This window comes from Petaurus breviceps, unplaced genomic scaffold (genome assembly GCF_028583685.1).
Source record: "Petaurus breviceps papuanus isolate PSGF00001 unplaced genomic scaffold, PetGlider_PUasm1.0 185, whole genome shotgun sequence".
NCBI classification, from domain to species: Eukaryota; Metazoa; Chordata; class Mammalia; order Diprotodontia; family Petauridae; genus Petaurus; species Petaurus breviceps.
Genome location: NW_027185797.1, coordinates 8,062,352 through 8,076,880, shown reverse-complemented (window position 1 = coordinate 8,076,880; position 14,529 = coordinate 8,062,352). Strand labels below are relative to the sequence as shown.

The 14,529-nt window shown below is 37.2% G+C and overlaps 1 protein-coding gene across 3 annotated transcripts in view; it reads left to right on the top strand.

The window, feature by feature from the left end:
- The window catches only part of ANKRD28 (ankyrin repeat domain 28), a 195,667-nt gene that overhangs the window by 109,855 nt on the left and 71,283 nt on the right, over positions 1 to 14,529 (top strand). For all 3 annotated transcript variants that reach the window (XM_069088417.1, XM_069088416.1, XM_069088418.1), the window contains 3 exons: positions 9,406 to 9,476; positions 11,744 to 11,944; positions 12,849 to 12,936. In XM_069088417.1, the coding sequence (XP_068944518.1) occupies positions 9,406 to 9,476; positions 11,744 to 11,944; positions 12,849 to 12,936 (360 nt within the window). The remainder of the gene's footprint in view (positions 1 to 9,405; positions 9,477 to 11,743; positions 11,945 to 12,848; positions 12,937 to 14,529) is intronic.

The window sequence follows — 14,529 nt, the reverse complement described above, 5'->3', positions numbered from 1 at the left end:
TTTTTAAAGATTTATTTAGGTGTTATTTCAGATAATTATGAGCCCCAAAATCCTTTAGACTTTAGGATCCAGTGTCACCTTAAAGAAGTATCTCTGGCTGCCTAGACTTTAGTATTATAGCCTTGGAGCCTTTTAGTGGATTGATGCCTCCATTTATTTGCTTTTACTTACTTTATCAATTTGGTAGAAGGTTAAGCCCCCTGAAAATTTTTCAAGAAATTCTTGATGTGGTTTAAGGAAAAAGGTATTTTATGAATTATTGGGTTAAATAATTCTTGTCTCTGTGGTAGTGTAAACAGTATCTACACTAGTACTTCACCGAGAGTGTCTGGTTATCCCTTAAGGACCAGGGATAGTTATTTTTCTATCAATAGCATAGAAATACAATGAGAGGGTCTAGCATCCTACCATATGCCATCAGGAGGCTTCTTGATTTGACTGAAAATATGCTCAAAATTAGACAGTTTCCCTGGGAAAAATATGCCCCTTACCTGGAGTTACAGAGAGACAGGTGGTCCAAACATAGAGCAAATCACAGTTTCCCACTTTATGCTGAGGGAAGATAAGTTAAAGGTTAGATAGAAAGCTTAAGTGTCACTGAATTTAGAACAGTGCAGATATCCTTTATATGCTCAGAACATCACCAGAAGAAAATGAGGCATGCAAACCTACTGTGGCTGAAGCTATGAATATCAATCTTTTTTTTTTCCAAATGCTTTATTAACTTCTGATTTACATCATTCATTTCCGCCAGATTTTGAGTTATAAATTTTCTCCCCGTTTTTCCCCTACCCACCCCCCAAAAATAGCAGTCTCACAGGATATCCCTTCCTCCAATCTGCTCTCTCCCATATTTTCTCCCATACCCCTTTCGACTTTTCTAGTGGATCTCTATGCCCCAGTGCCTGTATATCTTATTTCCCAATTACGTGTAAAATAGTATTGATATATATACACATACACACACATATACATATACATACATATTTGAATATTTGATTTTAAAACTTTGAATTCCAGATTCATTCCCTTCCTCCCTTGTCACCCACCCTTACTGGGAAGATAAGCAGTTCAGTATAGGATGTACATGTGTGGCTAATGCAAAACAATAACATAGCAGATATATTGTAAAAGACTGACTATATTTCCCTCTCTCCTATCCCACCTCCCACTTGTTCTATTCTCTACTTTGATCCTGTCCCTTTTCAAAAGTGGGTGCTTCCAACTCCCCTCCCCCCACAGCCTGCCCTCCCTTTCATCATCCCCCCTCTCATCCCCTTCCTCCCCCTACTCTCCTACAGGGTGAGATACCCTATTTAGGGTATATTTCATTTCCTCCTCAAGCCAAATTCAATGAGAATGAGGTTGACCCATTCTATTTTGCCTTCCTATTCTTCCCCTCCATTGTATCCATTTCCCCTTGCCTCTTCTTTATGAGATAGTTTACCCCACTCTGTCTCTCCCCATCTCCTCTCATTATATTCCTCTCTCACCTCTTAATTTCACCTTTTAAGTATCATCCCTTCCTGTTAAATTGGTCCTGTGCCCTCTATGTAAACCTGTAAACATATATACACACATTCACATATGTATTCGCATGCCCATATACCCTCATATATATAGACATATATATATATATATATATTTCTATTCCCTTCAACTACTAAGAAAAGTTTCATAAGTTACAATTATTGTTTTTCCATGTAGGAATGTTAATAGTTCAACTTTGATAAGTTCCTTTTGATTTCTTTTCCCTGTTTACCTTCTCATGCTTCTCTTGCTTCTTGTATCTGAATGTCAATTGTCTCTTCAACTCTTGTTTTTTTCAGCAAGAATGTTGAAAGTCTTCTATTCCACTGAATGACCATATTTTCCCCTGAAACATGATACTCAGTTTTGCTGGGTAGGTGATTCTTGGTTTCAATCCCAGCTCCTTTGCCCTCCGGAATATCATATTCCAATCCCTTCAATCCCACAGTGTAGAAGCTGCCAGATCCTGGGTTACACTGATTGTGTTTCCACAATACTCAAATTGTTTCTTCCTGGCTGCTTGTAATATTCTCTCCTTAATCTGGGAATTCTGGAACCTGGCTATAATATTCCTAAGAGTTTTCTTTTTGGGATCTTTTTCAGGAGGTGATCGGTGGATTCTTTCAACCTCTATTTTGCCCTCTGATTCTAAAACATCAGGGCAGTTTTCTTTGAGAACTTCCTGGAGGATGATTTCTAGGTTCTTATTTTGATTGTGGCTTTCAGGTAGTCCAGTAATTTTTAAATTATCTCTCCTGGATCTATTTTCCAGGTCAGTGGTTTTTCCCATGAGGTATTTCACATTGCCTTCTATTCTTTCATTTGTTTGGATCTCTTTAACAGCATCTTGATTTCTCATAAAGTCATTAGCTTCCATTTGCTCCAGTCTAATTCTGAAGGAGTGATTCTCCTCATTGAGCTTTTGAGATTCTTTTTTCATCTGGCAAATTCTACTTTTTAAGGCATTCTTCTCCTCATCGCCTTTTTGAGCCTCTTTTGCCATTTGAGTCAGTCTGTTTTTTAAAATGTTATTTTCCTCAGTCAGGCTGTTGACTCTCATTTCATAATTTTCTTGCATTGTTCTCATTTCTCTTCCCAATTTTTCCTCCACTTCTCTTATCTGCTTCTTAAGGTCCTCTTTGTCCTGTAACCAGCTCATATTTTCCTTTGAAGCTTTTGGTGCAGGAGTTCTGACTTCACTGTCTTCCTCCTGTTCCATGCTTTGCTCCTTTTTGTCCCCAAAATGGGAGTGTAATGTTGGAATCTTCTGTCTGCTTTGTTTCCTTTGCCTGGTCATGTCACCCCTCAGTCACTTGACCCCTGAGCTTTTTGCCACAGTAGGACTCTGCCACCAGACAGGGGAGCTTTTGTCCCAAATGCTGGGGTTTTCTCAGTTGCCAGAGGTATTAGATGGGCACCCTCTCTGAGGTCTCCACACACTCTGGAAAGCTGGACACATACCCCAGGACCTCCACCCTAGACTGCAATCCAGATCCAAGCAGGTTAAAGCAAGAGCCATTACCCCTCAGACTGGTGCTTGGTCCCCCTACAGTCTGCAGGCCAGTAGCTGAAGCCGCCATCTGGCGCTGGCTGGGTGTGCTGGAGTCTCAGAGGCTTCTTGACCCGGGGGCAAAAGCCACGCACTCCCACTTACTGGTCCCAAAGTCCAGACTGCACTGACCTCTCACTTTGTCCTTCGCATCTGTGTGTTGATAAATCTGGAAACGGTCAAAGCTGCTGCTGATCTGGAGTCCCTCTGGCCAGGGGCTGGTCAGGCCCGCCCTGGGGCTAAAGCCTTGGCATGGGGTTGGGCTCAGCTCTGGCTCCCAGAGCACTGCGCTGGCTGATTCCTGCTGGCCTGCTGGGCTGTCCTCAGTGGGAGGTTAGCTTCTCTGTGTCATTTTGTGGGTTCTGCAGCTCCAAAGTTTGTTTAGAGTCCCCTTTTTACATGGATTGGGGTAGGTGGAAACCTGATCCTATCAATCTTAAAGTAGTTTTAGGCAAATGAACCAGACTAGAGAAAAGATCAGAAGAATGAGAACAGTGGCCTCCTGAAAAGAGAAGCAGATTGGCCATAATCATAGCACATAGCTTTTGAGAACTTCATAATGGTTCTCAGTGACCTATGAGATTAAACATAGAATCCTGCATAGTTTCCATATGTATCCAAATTTTTGTTCCCACTGCTCCCTCTACTTATTACAGTGAATCATAGATAGCATTTAATAACATTATAAATAGAGACAGGTAGAGTTTGGGACAAAGTCCTACGGATGAGAAGAGTTCCTGGGGAAGGCTTTATGAAGACACTAGGATCTTAAAGAGAGGTCAGGCAGAGAGAAAGAGAAGAGGGAGTGATAGGGACAGGTGTGAGGTGCAGGTAGAATAGAGTTCACCCCCTTAGTTAAAGGAACCTTTAACCCTTCTTTCTAACATCATCATTGCAGTATTTTTTTCCTTTTCTGGAATCCTGTTTCATGTTTATAACGTATCTCAGCACTTGGTTATACAGCTATGTTCCTAAAATTGCTGTGACCATAGTAGCTTAGAAATAACATTGTTGATTTATTATAACCAAGTCACATTACCAATTATAATATTGCTCCAAAGCTCCTGGCTGCCCCTAATGTGAAACTGTGACACTTGAAAAAAAAAAAAGGTAACAATTTTTATATATCTTTTTGACATTGAGCAACATTATAATTGGATTTGTAAAAACAGAGTTGGGCAGGCAAGAATAGCACAGCATGAGAATCAATTAAGAACAAGTGCCTGCGGTGTGCAAGGCACTCTGATAAATTCTGAGATATAGATGCAGAGTGAAGGAGCAAACTAGTGGGCGAGACAACACAAAAACAAGGATGAGCTAACAGGATATATACAGGCTAAGTGGGGCACAGTCCCAGAGATAAGACAGCACCATGTAGAAAAGCATAGGATAGACTTTTTTTTTTGCGCACAATAGGGACTTCAGCTGAGACTTTGAAGGACACCAGGAAGTAGAGATGAGGAGGAAGAGTAGACTTATGCCTGAGGGATAGCCAGGGAATACTTCAAGTCAAGCAATGTGTAAGGATCTGCAGAGAAGCCAGTGTCAAAGAATGAAGGGATTAGGGTTTGCAAAGTATTTCACATTCTTATGGTAAAGCTAACAAGTATTTGGACAAATTAAATATAAACAGAACAAATACAAAGAAATAAAAAAGTTAAAAGGGTAGTTTGACAGAGAGAACAATATCTGTTGGGGGGATCAGAAAAGGCTTCAGGTAGAAGGTCATGCTTGAGCTGCATCTTGAAGGAAAGAAGGATTCTATGAGAGTGAGGGGAGGAGGTTCTGACAGGTTGCAGTTTATATCTATGAATGAAATTCCAATGAATTTAAATTCTGTAAAGTCCTTTCATTGTTGTGTTAATCCTACCTCCCAGCTAGGGAAATAAACTTTAAAAAAAAATTTTTTTTTAGTTGTGAATTTCACCAACACCAAAAAATGAAAACTAACCCCAAAATATTTCCATATACAAAATAGAATGAGACAAGTAGGTTGACACGGTGGATAGAGTGCTAGTCCTGGAGTCAGGAATACTCATCTTTCTGGGTTCAAATTCTACCTCTTACTAAATTCATATTCAACATTTACTAGCTGTGTGACCCAGGGCAAGTCACTTAACCCTGTTTGCCTCAGTTTTCTCATCTGTAAAATGAACTAGAGTCATTTCATTCTCTCTCTCAAGAAAGCCCTAAATGAAGAGTCAGATGCTACTGAAAATGACCGAATATTACAATAGAACAGCAAAAGAGTATTTTATATATATGAAATTAAATTTTGGTTTTGTAGCACTTGCTTTTTCTTTTAAGTATATAATTAAGTGTTCTTTGATAGCTGCCCTGCTTGTCTTTGCTTCCTTCTGAATTACTAGTGATTGGTTATGGGATTGTTTAGCATTCTAGATTGGATATAAATAGTGGAAATATAATTGATTCATACTCTTATTTGGAGTACAACATAAAACTGAAAGCACTTTTGAGTGATCTATTGATTTTACACATGACAGTAATTGTGGTAGTGACAATTTAGACAATCCATGAACTCTTGTTAGGTTGTATACTTGGAAATGTTTCATAGAAACATGGGATTTTGAGAGATCATCAGGAGCAACCTATCTTTTCATAAATGAGAAAATTGAGAGGAGAAATGACTAAACCAAGGTCAAGCAACAGTAGTTAGGACCCGAATTCAAGTCTTCTGACTTCAAATTTAATGTTCTTTTAACACTACCACATTGCCTCCTTTTTTCTTTAAAGCAATTGGGGTTAAGTAACTTGCTCAAGGGGTTACACAGCCAGGTGTTTCTGGGTGGATGCTAAGTGTCTGAGCCCATATTTGATCCCCCAGGTTATCCCAACACTGGGGCCAGTGCTCTTACTCACTGTACTACCTGGCCGCCCCATCCACATTACCTCTTCATTGTGGTATACAAATCAAATTCGTTATCCATTAGAGACAAAAGTTATAATAGGAGTTACCTTTGTGAAAAATAAATAAATAAAAACACAAGCACAGTCCACCAGAAAAACCTATTATTTACTTATGTATTATAAAATGTAGCTTCCAATGGTTTATGTAAATCAGTAAAACTAAAGTATGTATAAATCAGTTAAGCAAAGCAAATGCAATACCCAGTCTCAGCCAAGAGCCTTAGAAGAAATCACTAACAAAAGGTAATCCTCATTGAAGTGCTCAGGACTGAATCACCCTTATGCCTTATGCTGCTTGATTAAATGGGATAGGACTAAATTGGCAGGCTCTAATTTTTTAATTTTTCCTTTGAAAATTTAAAAAATTTTCCTTAATAGTAGATTCCCAAACATGCTTTTAAAGTAGCACTAATGCAGTAGTCAATAAATCCAAGAATACAAATGGGAGAATGCCTCTTTATTTGACAGAAATATTCAAGGAAAACTGTAAAGCAGTTTTATGATAATATTAATAATAAGCATAGTTCAAGTTGACATATTGCTTATACTATATACCACAATAAGCTCAATATGATTATGAGGACTGAATATTAAAAAGTGTCACACCATTTTAGAAAGCACACAAATATTAGAGATACCAGCTATCTTTGATAGGTAAAGTTGGGAAGAAAATCTTAATTAAAAAAGAGACAAAGGAGGTCATGGTAGGCAAAATACATAATTTGTTGACATGCAGTTCTGAGAACTATTTATTTGTATTATTTGGTCATAGACATTGGGAAATGGCCCGTAGCATTCCATATTTGTGTTTTCCCCTATATATGTCTTGCATATGAGATACTGAGAGATAAATGATGCTTCATACAAAGATGATACGTTTTTATCCCATTTAAATTGATTTTATTTGTGCAAAAGCTTTTCAAATTCATGCAATTTGAATTATTTTTCATTTTTAACCAATCTTTTTCCCTAACTCGTAATTACTTTCCCATCAAAAGCAGTGAAGGTACCTGATCTCTTTTAGTTTGTTTTTTTAAGATATGATCTTCATTATGTAAGTCATGTATCCATTTTGTGTTTATTTTATGTATTGTACAATATGTTGATCCATAGCTCATTTTTGCCAGCCTGTATTCCTATTTTCCTAGCAATTCTTTTCCAAAATTGAATTCTTCTCCTTTTTTTATAATCATTTTTATCACTGATGATAGAACCAGCACATTTAGATTGTAACATCTCTGTCTCCAAAGTCTATATAGTATAAATAAATACAAATGATCGTAAGGATGATGAAATCAGGAAGAATGATAAGACCAAGCATATGGAAAACAATGCTGAAATTGATACAATATTGGAATTATGGGTGGATTTCCTTGGAAAATCCACCCAAATCTTGAGAGAAAACAAAAGAATGGGAGCAGGGATGAGGGGAGGGGGAAAACTTATGGACGATATTAATCCCAAAAACTAGATGGATGAGAATTATACCAGCTTTTTCATCTTTTTATAAATTCTTCATAAGGAATGATCTATATGTATATTGAAGGAGCAAGAAAACTTTAGCAAACAATTCTCTACAGCAGATTACATCTATACAATTATATATATATATGATTGATGTTGTGGGGGGGGGGGTGCTGTGCACTGGATACTATGAAATCCTGCTATTGGTAATTTGTTTAAGAAAAACAGAATGCACCTATGAATGCTTTTCTTCCCCAAAGGAATTACTCCTGCAAATGTTACAATATAAGATTCCTTTGAAAAAAAACTAAGCTATTCAGTGGTCCCCTGATCTTCAGCAGCAAGTAAGGCATAAAGCAAGGAAACCTATGTTCCCTTAAGATGTTTTCCACCATCACAAAACATGTCTTGTACAGAATTCCAAATATAAGGTGGAATCCTTCTAGATGAGAATAATATTTTTGAAGGCATAAAATAAAATGCATTGGATTACAGAGGAAATCAGTTATACTAAAATAGAGTTCTCAGAAGGTTAAAAAAAATCCACGGGCCTAAAGTTAAGAATCTCTGCTGTAGGTGGCTTAGTACGGTGCTTTAGTTTTTAGGTTACATTGTACTTATTTCATCATTCCCCAGAACATCAAAGGGCATTCTCTTGGAGATTAATGATTACCAAAAGATGATCAACCTAACCACCCATATAGGAAAAACTAAATGAATGAAAAATGCCTGTTTGGATTTTTATATACAGCTGAATGGCCACTTTGAGTTAGTACACAAGTAACATATTTTGTACAAATGGACAGTGAATTATACAGAATTTAATAGGAGAGAGACAGAGAATGAGTTTAAACTGTTAACTTGTGTGATATTTTTAAGGATCCTACAACCTAATATCCATACCTACATAGTGCACACTGCTTTTCAATGTGAATGTCTCCCCATTGTCACTTTATGAATTTTAATCTTGAAACACAAAAATCTCTGAGGAATAACAGTTGTAAATCACCCAAAAGATAATGGAGAAATGATAAAGTGGGTGTGAATTAGCTGTGATATTTTTCTAATTAGGATATAAGCTCAAGAAGAGCATAAAAGATATCATTGAGGAAATACATGATCAGAAAAGGATATAGCCAGTGATGTAGCATGAGAAGAGGGATGAGATGGACTGTCCAAGTGCTTTATCGGTATTCTTAGACAGTAAGAGACTTGAAGGCCCCCGTCAGGTTGGGAGAATATTCTGCCTAGATCTGCGGAACAGCCTGGAGAATCCCTACATCAAGGAGCTCAGAGATCCACTAACATCTTCGAGCCTTCTTATGTTTGTATATTCAGGACTTTGATGGCTTATAGAGTTCCTTTCAACTCTGCATCCACGATTAATACTATGTTAAAGTTAATTGAATTAGAGAGGTAAAAGCAAAGTTCTTAGGAAGTCTGAAGAGGAATGATGGTTACTGACCTAGGAATCAAAGATAGATGACTTCATGCAGAGTTGGCATGTGAGTTAAGTTTTAAAACCTGGATGGGAATTTAGAAATCAAAGGAAGAGTGAGATGGAAGCCAGAAAGGGAAAATGCACATATCTATTTTGACTGAAAAGGGGAATTAATGATTACCAGAGATATTAGGAAAGAAGAATTGATCAGATCTGAACATGTTCTTTAGAGTAGTCATTTGGTTAGCTCTAGTGATATATATAACCTTGATTTATTGATAAGTACATGCTGCCTTATTTAAATATTTTTATCCGTGATCTTAAATGATAATTTCATCTTGTAACTATAGATTTGTTATCATCTCTCATTAATTTAAACTTTTTACCATAATGTCTGAAACACAAAATCTGTTAATACTTTTTTTGGTGTAGTGATTTTATAAAAACAGTTTTGAATTTTAAAAAATTCAATTTATTTTTTTTCTTGTTACAGGAGCTAGAGTTAATGCCAAAGACAGCAAATGGTTGACTCCTTTACACAGAGCAGTTGCATCTTGTAGTGAGGTATGAAATTTTTTTTAGTAGCAAATTTTTGAAGAAATGGTTACCTTTTTGGCTATGTTATCACTAGCAGAAAGCACCATAAGAACCTCCATGGGTGAAGCACCGAGCTTCTCTCCATAAGTGGGAAAACTTTGGGTCTCTAGCATCCCATACAGGCAGAAGCATATTCAGGCACCTTTCCCCCAACCCCCTTTATAAACATTCTTACTTGGTCAAGATCATTTCTCTCCTAGAGAATCCTTTCTTCATAGCCCTCTCTCTAGAAAACCCTCAGGGTTCAAGGCCTACCTTTGACCTGTGAGGCCATGCTACTTCTGTACTACTGCTTCTTATGATGGGATTAGATATTTGTTTAATTAATAATATGATTGTCATGGTAACTGAGAAAGTACTGGTAAAGAGTTAGTTCCAAGAAAATTTAAAGACAAGAAGAGATGACCTGTAACTTTCCTGTTCAAAGTTCTGTTCCTTACCATGTCATGACTTTTTGCAAATTAATTCAGATTGAGTTGTGGAAAAAGCATTAGAAACCTTAAACTGTCACTAATTAACTTAAGTCCTTGACCAAGGTCTGTAACATCTTAGGCCTTAGCATCCTCATCACAAAATTAGGGGAGATGAACTAGAATCTAGTATGGTCCCAAAGTTATGATGCTTAGAGTTCTAGATTATAGCAATAATAGATGCAGAGCATGATGCAGTAAAAATGTATCATGGGTCTTCTGTGTGTAAGATACTTTGCTAAGCATTCAGGAGGCAAAAATGAAAAAATACCACAGTCCTTTCTCTTAAGAAATTTACATTTTGATTGGGAAAGTAGGGCATGCAGGGGAAAAAAAAGCATACATACTACTGGATGGAAAATGACTAGAATAAAACAGGTGACTTTGAACTAGAAGGAATCAGAGGGAGGTTTCATGGAGGAGTGATAGCTTCTGCATAAAGTCTTAGAGGAAGGAAAGAATTTCTTCAGTTGTCAAGAGTTAAAGATGAATGTGTGTTTCAGGCATCCCAAGAAGTTCAGAGTAAGATTGAACAATAGCTGTTGAGCCCGTTTGCATGGGACATAGAGTGCATGAAGGCCAAAATAGTATGTGAAAGAAATTTCTCCTCTTCCCTTACCCTCCCCGCATACCCAGTAGACACCTCTTCCTACATGCCCCTTAAGTATTCCTAGCTCAACAATTCTAAAGCTACCTCTTCTGAAAATGTCCCCAGTTTGCTTTAGTTTCCTGTGTAAAAAAATGGGGATAATAATGGCATCTACCCGACCAGTTTGTTGTGAGCACCAAAAGAAATCATAGTTGTTAAGTGTTTAGCACAGACAGTGTATGTTGCACGTGGTGGACACTGAATAAATGCTTATTTCTCTCCCACCTTCCTCATAGCTGACAAGACAATTTACGAAGTCTGATCATGTACCATTTCTATGTAAGAATCTTAGAATCATGGATTTAGAGAGACAGTATAGGTCTCTTTTCAGTTCTCAAGACCTGCAAGTGGTTTTATTTTTCTGAGATCTCACAATGAGTGGCCCTGAATATCCACCTTTTCTGACTCAACACCAGGACAACTTCTGCTGTTGCTGCCTCTTCCCTCTAGAATTAAACACAAGTTCCCTTCATGCTTCCTGCTCATTTAAAGTTCAGTCCAAACTGCCTTTGTTGCTGGTGTCCAAAGGAGGCATTTCTGTATGTTCTTCCCCCTTTTCTCCCCCTGTCCCTAGCCTTAAAATGTCTTACTTCCCAAGACAGTTCAGAAGCTGCCTTCTAAGTGCTCTCTCCTTTGTCGAATCATTTTGTAATTTATTTACATGTTCAGTTCACTCTAAGAGTAACAACTATTTTTTTTCATTGTATCTAGCACCTAAATGCTTGCCTCTTGAATTGAATTTTGAGGAATAAAGGGAGACAATGTTAAGAGAACCAAAATTATAGTTGAGGAGTAGCTAAGAAAAAACATAGGTCATTTGCTAATAATTTTTCTTTTTTATGCCTCTAAACAAGAGTTAACAATAGGAAGCAATCAGCAGTCTGAAATATCAAGAGAGAAATCTTAGGTTACCTGAGTGGTTAAGTCACATGTTTACATGATTGTCTACATATACTATGTTATCAAAAGAACCTTCAGTTTTGGGAGATTTGTTAAAGTATATTAATAAAAAAATTTTTATGGTTGTAAATTCCACAAAAACCTCAGTGGGCATTTGTATGTTTTTACAGCTGTTCTATCCTTTTTTTTAACCTTTATTTACACAAATTTTTCAGGAAGCTGTCCAGGTGTTGTTGAAGCATTCAGCAGATGTTAATGCTCGTGATAAAAACTGGCAAACTCCTTTACACATAGCTGCTGCAAACAAAGCTGTGCAATGTGCTGAAGCTTTGGTGCCCCTCCTGAGCAATGTAAATGTGTCTGATAGAGCTGGCAGGACAGCTTTACATCATGCAGCATTCAGTGGACATGTTGAGGTATGCAATCAATTATTTAGTGTTCTGTAAGAGTGATTTTTTTTGTCCTTTGGAACAAAAAAAAATTATTTGTGTGATTAAAAATAGGAGAAAGTATTTTGGAATTCATTTTTCCTCTTACCCATAGCAAACTCTCATCTCAGCATACATTTGCATCTTAATTATAATTATTTTAGAAGGTTTTTTTTTTATTCCACAGTTTTAGTCAGTTGTTTAATCTATAGAAAATACAACCTTCAGCAAGGACTATGGAAGTTAAGTACCAGGTTGCTGTATTACATTATTTCTTTTGTTTATTTTCCCCACTACCATAGAATCATAGAATTTTATAACTTGCAAAAAATTCAAATAAAATTGAGTCCAAGGTTTCAAGTTAGTTTAAAAGCATTGTTAAATTCATAATATCCCTTGTGGTAGCTTGGTGGCACAAGAGATAGAGCAGAGCTCTGTGCCTGGAGTTAGGAAGATCTGAGTTCAAATCCAGCCTCAGACTGGCTGTGTGACTCTGCGCAAATGACTTCACTTCACTTCTATTTTGCTTCAGTTTCCCTTTCTGTAAAATAGGGGGTACTTCCCAAGGTTGTTGTGAGGATTAAATGAGATGATTGTAAATTGGGCACATGGTAGGCACTTAATAAATGTTTGGTTCCTTCTTTTTCTTTTTGCCTTTAGGCATTCTGTGTTTTCTTATTGAATGATTATAAGTTGTCCAACTACTTTCTTGTGGGGCCCCATGAATTTTTTTTCAAATTATTTGGGACCTTTTTCTAGTTCTGTCCTCTCACTTGGAATATGAAGTAACTGAGGGCCTTGTCCACAGGCACCTCCTTAATGGCATTATGGGGACTAAGAAACATCTTGGTTTTAGGCATTTATATGAAATTATGTTGTTTACTAATTTCAGATGGTCAGTCTGCTGCTGTCCAGAGGTGCCAACATTAATGCATTTGACAAGAAGGACAGACGTGCTATTCATTGGGCAGCATATATGGGTATGTATCTTTTCATTTTTGATCTGTTTTATAAATCACATATTATAGTTTTTGTGATTGAATGACTGATGTAATCATTTTTTTTATAGAAGTTAAGGAAGAAATGAAAGAACAAAATATAGAGAGTAGTTATATACAGATTACACATAACATTGGAAGGCCATGTCCAGTGCTATTTTGAATCATTCTGTTAATACAAAATGTTGGATATATAGTTTATTTAATCTCCTTCGTCTCTCATCTAATCTGTTTTTGAGATCCAGGCTCACTGATTGCTAGCCTACTGGTTGTACAGTCAATCCTCAACTGTTGTGGGGGGTATCTTCCTAGAAAATGTCATGAAAATCAAAAACACAGATGGTGAAACACTGAACCGATGGGAAATAGGGCGCCAGGGTCCTACCACCATCAGAAACTTAAACTTTTCCTAGAGGTTGCTGAAAATGCACGTTTCTGCTTACATACAGTTCTTTATAACAAAATATTAGTTTTGATCATTGCACTTTCCCTAACATAGTAATAACCCATAAAATTGATAATATGCAAAACATTTTTTTCTCACTAGTAATTTCCTAGATTTCTGTGATCTTTTATGTTAACATCTCAATTTTTAAAAACATTTCAGGCAATATTCACTTTTCATCATACATGAAATCTACAGTACCATAAGTAGAGTACAGCAAATAAAATTCTTAAAGCTAAGACATTTTTTAACCTGAATCTTACCTCCCACTGGGTCAGATGCCAGCCATGAATATATGAGCTGCCAACATGAAAGTGAGAATGACGTTTCATAGGAATGCTTCTAGTCACATGAATATTGAAGATTAACTGTATGTGGATTTTTAGCCCTTTAAGACTAAATCTAGTCCAATAATCAATTATCAAGAACCTCCTATGTGCAAGGCACTGTGCTAAGCACAGTCACAGTTCTAACAAGGTATCATAAACATATAAGTCATTTTTTATCTTATACATTTATAATTATTCTCATGAGCTGAAGACCTATTAGAGTTAAGCAGAGTTAACTTAGAACTCAACAGGAAATGTAATAAAGGCCTAACTTTCTGACTCAAGTCTTCCTCTCCTGTTGATTCTGCTCTTGGAATATCAGCTATGTCCCCTTCCTTCTGACATTACTGCCTCCTTATTGTCGGCCCTCATTCCCTTGTACCTGGACCTCACCCCTCACATAGTACCCCTCTGGTTGGCTTCGCTGCTCTTTATTCTCTGTCCCAGCTGTCACTAAAAGACAGATCTGATCATGTTACTCCCCTTCTTCAATGACATCTGTGGCTCTCTGTTTCCCAGAGCAAATATAAAATTTTCTGTTTCACTTTAAAAGCACTTCATTATCTTGGCCCCTTCTTGCTTTTCTGGTCTTCTTGTTTCTGACTCCTCTCTAAACATAATCAGTGATCCTTGACTAGCTTCTTTGATATTCTTCACACAAGACATGCCCATCTCTGGCCTCTGGGCCCTTTCCCTGGCTGTTCACCATACCTGTAACCTCCTTCAAGTATCAGCTACAGTACCATTTTCTGCAAGAAGCCTTGCCTGATATTCCTAAATGATAGTACCTTTCATCGAATT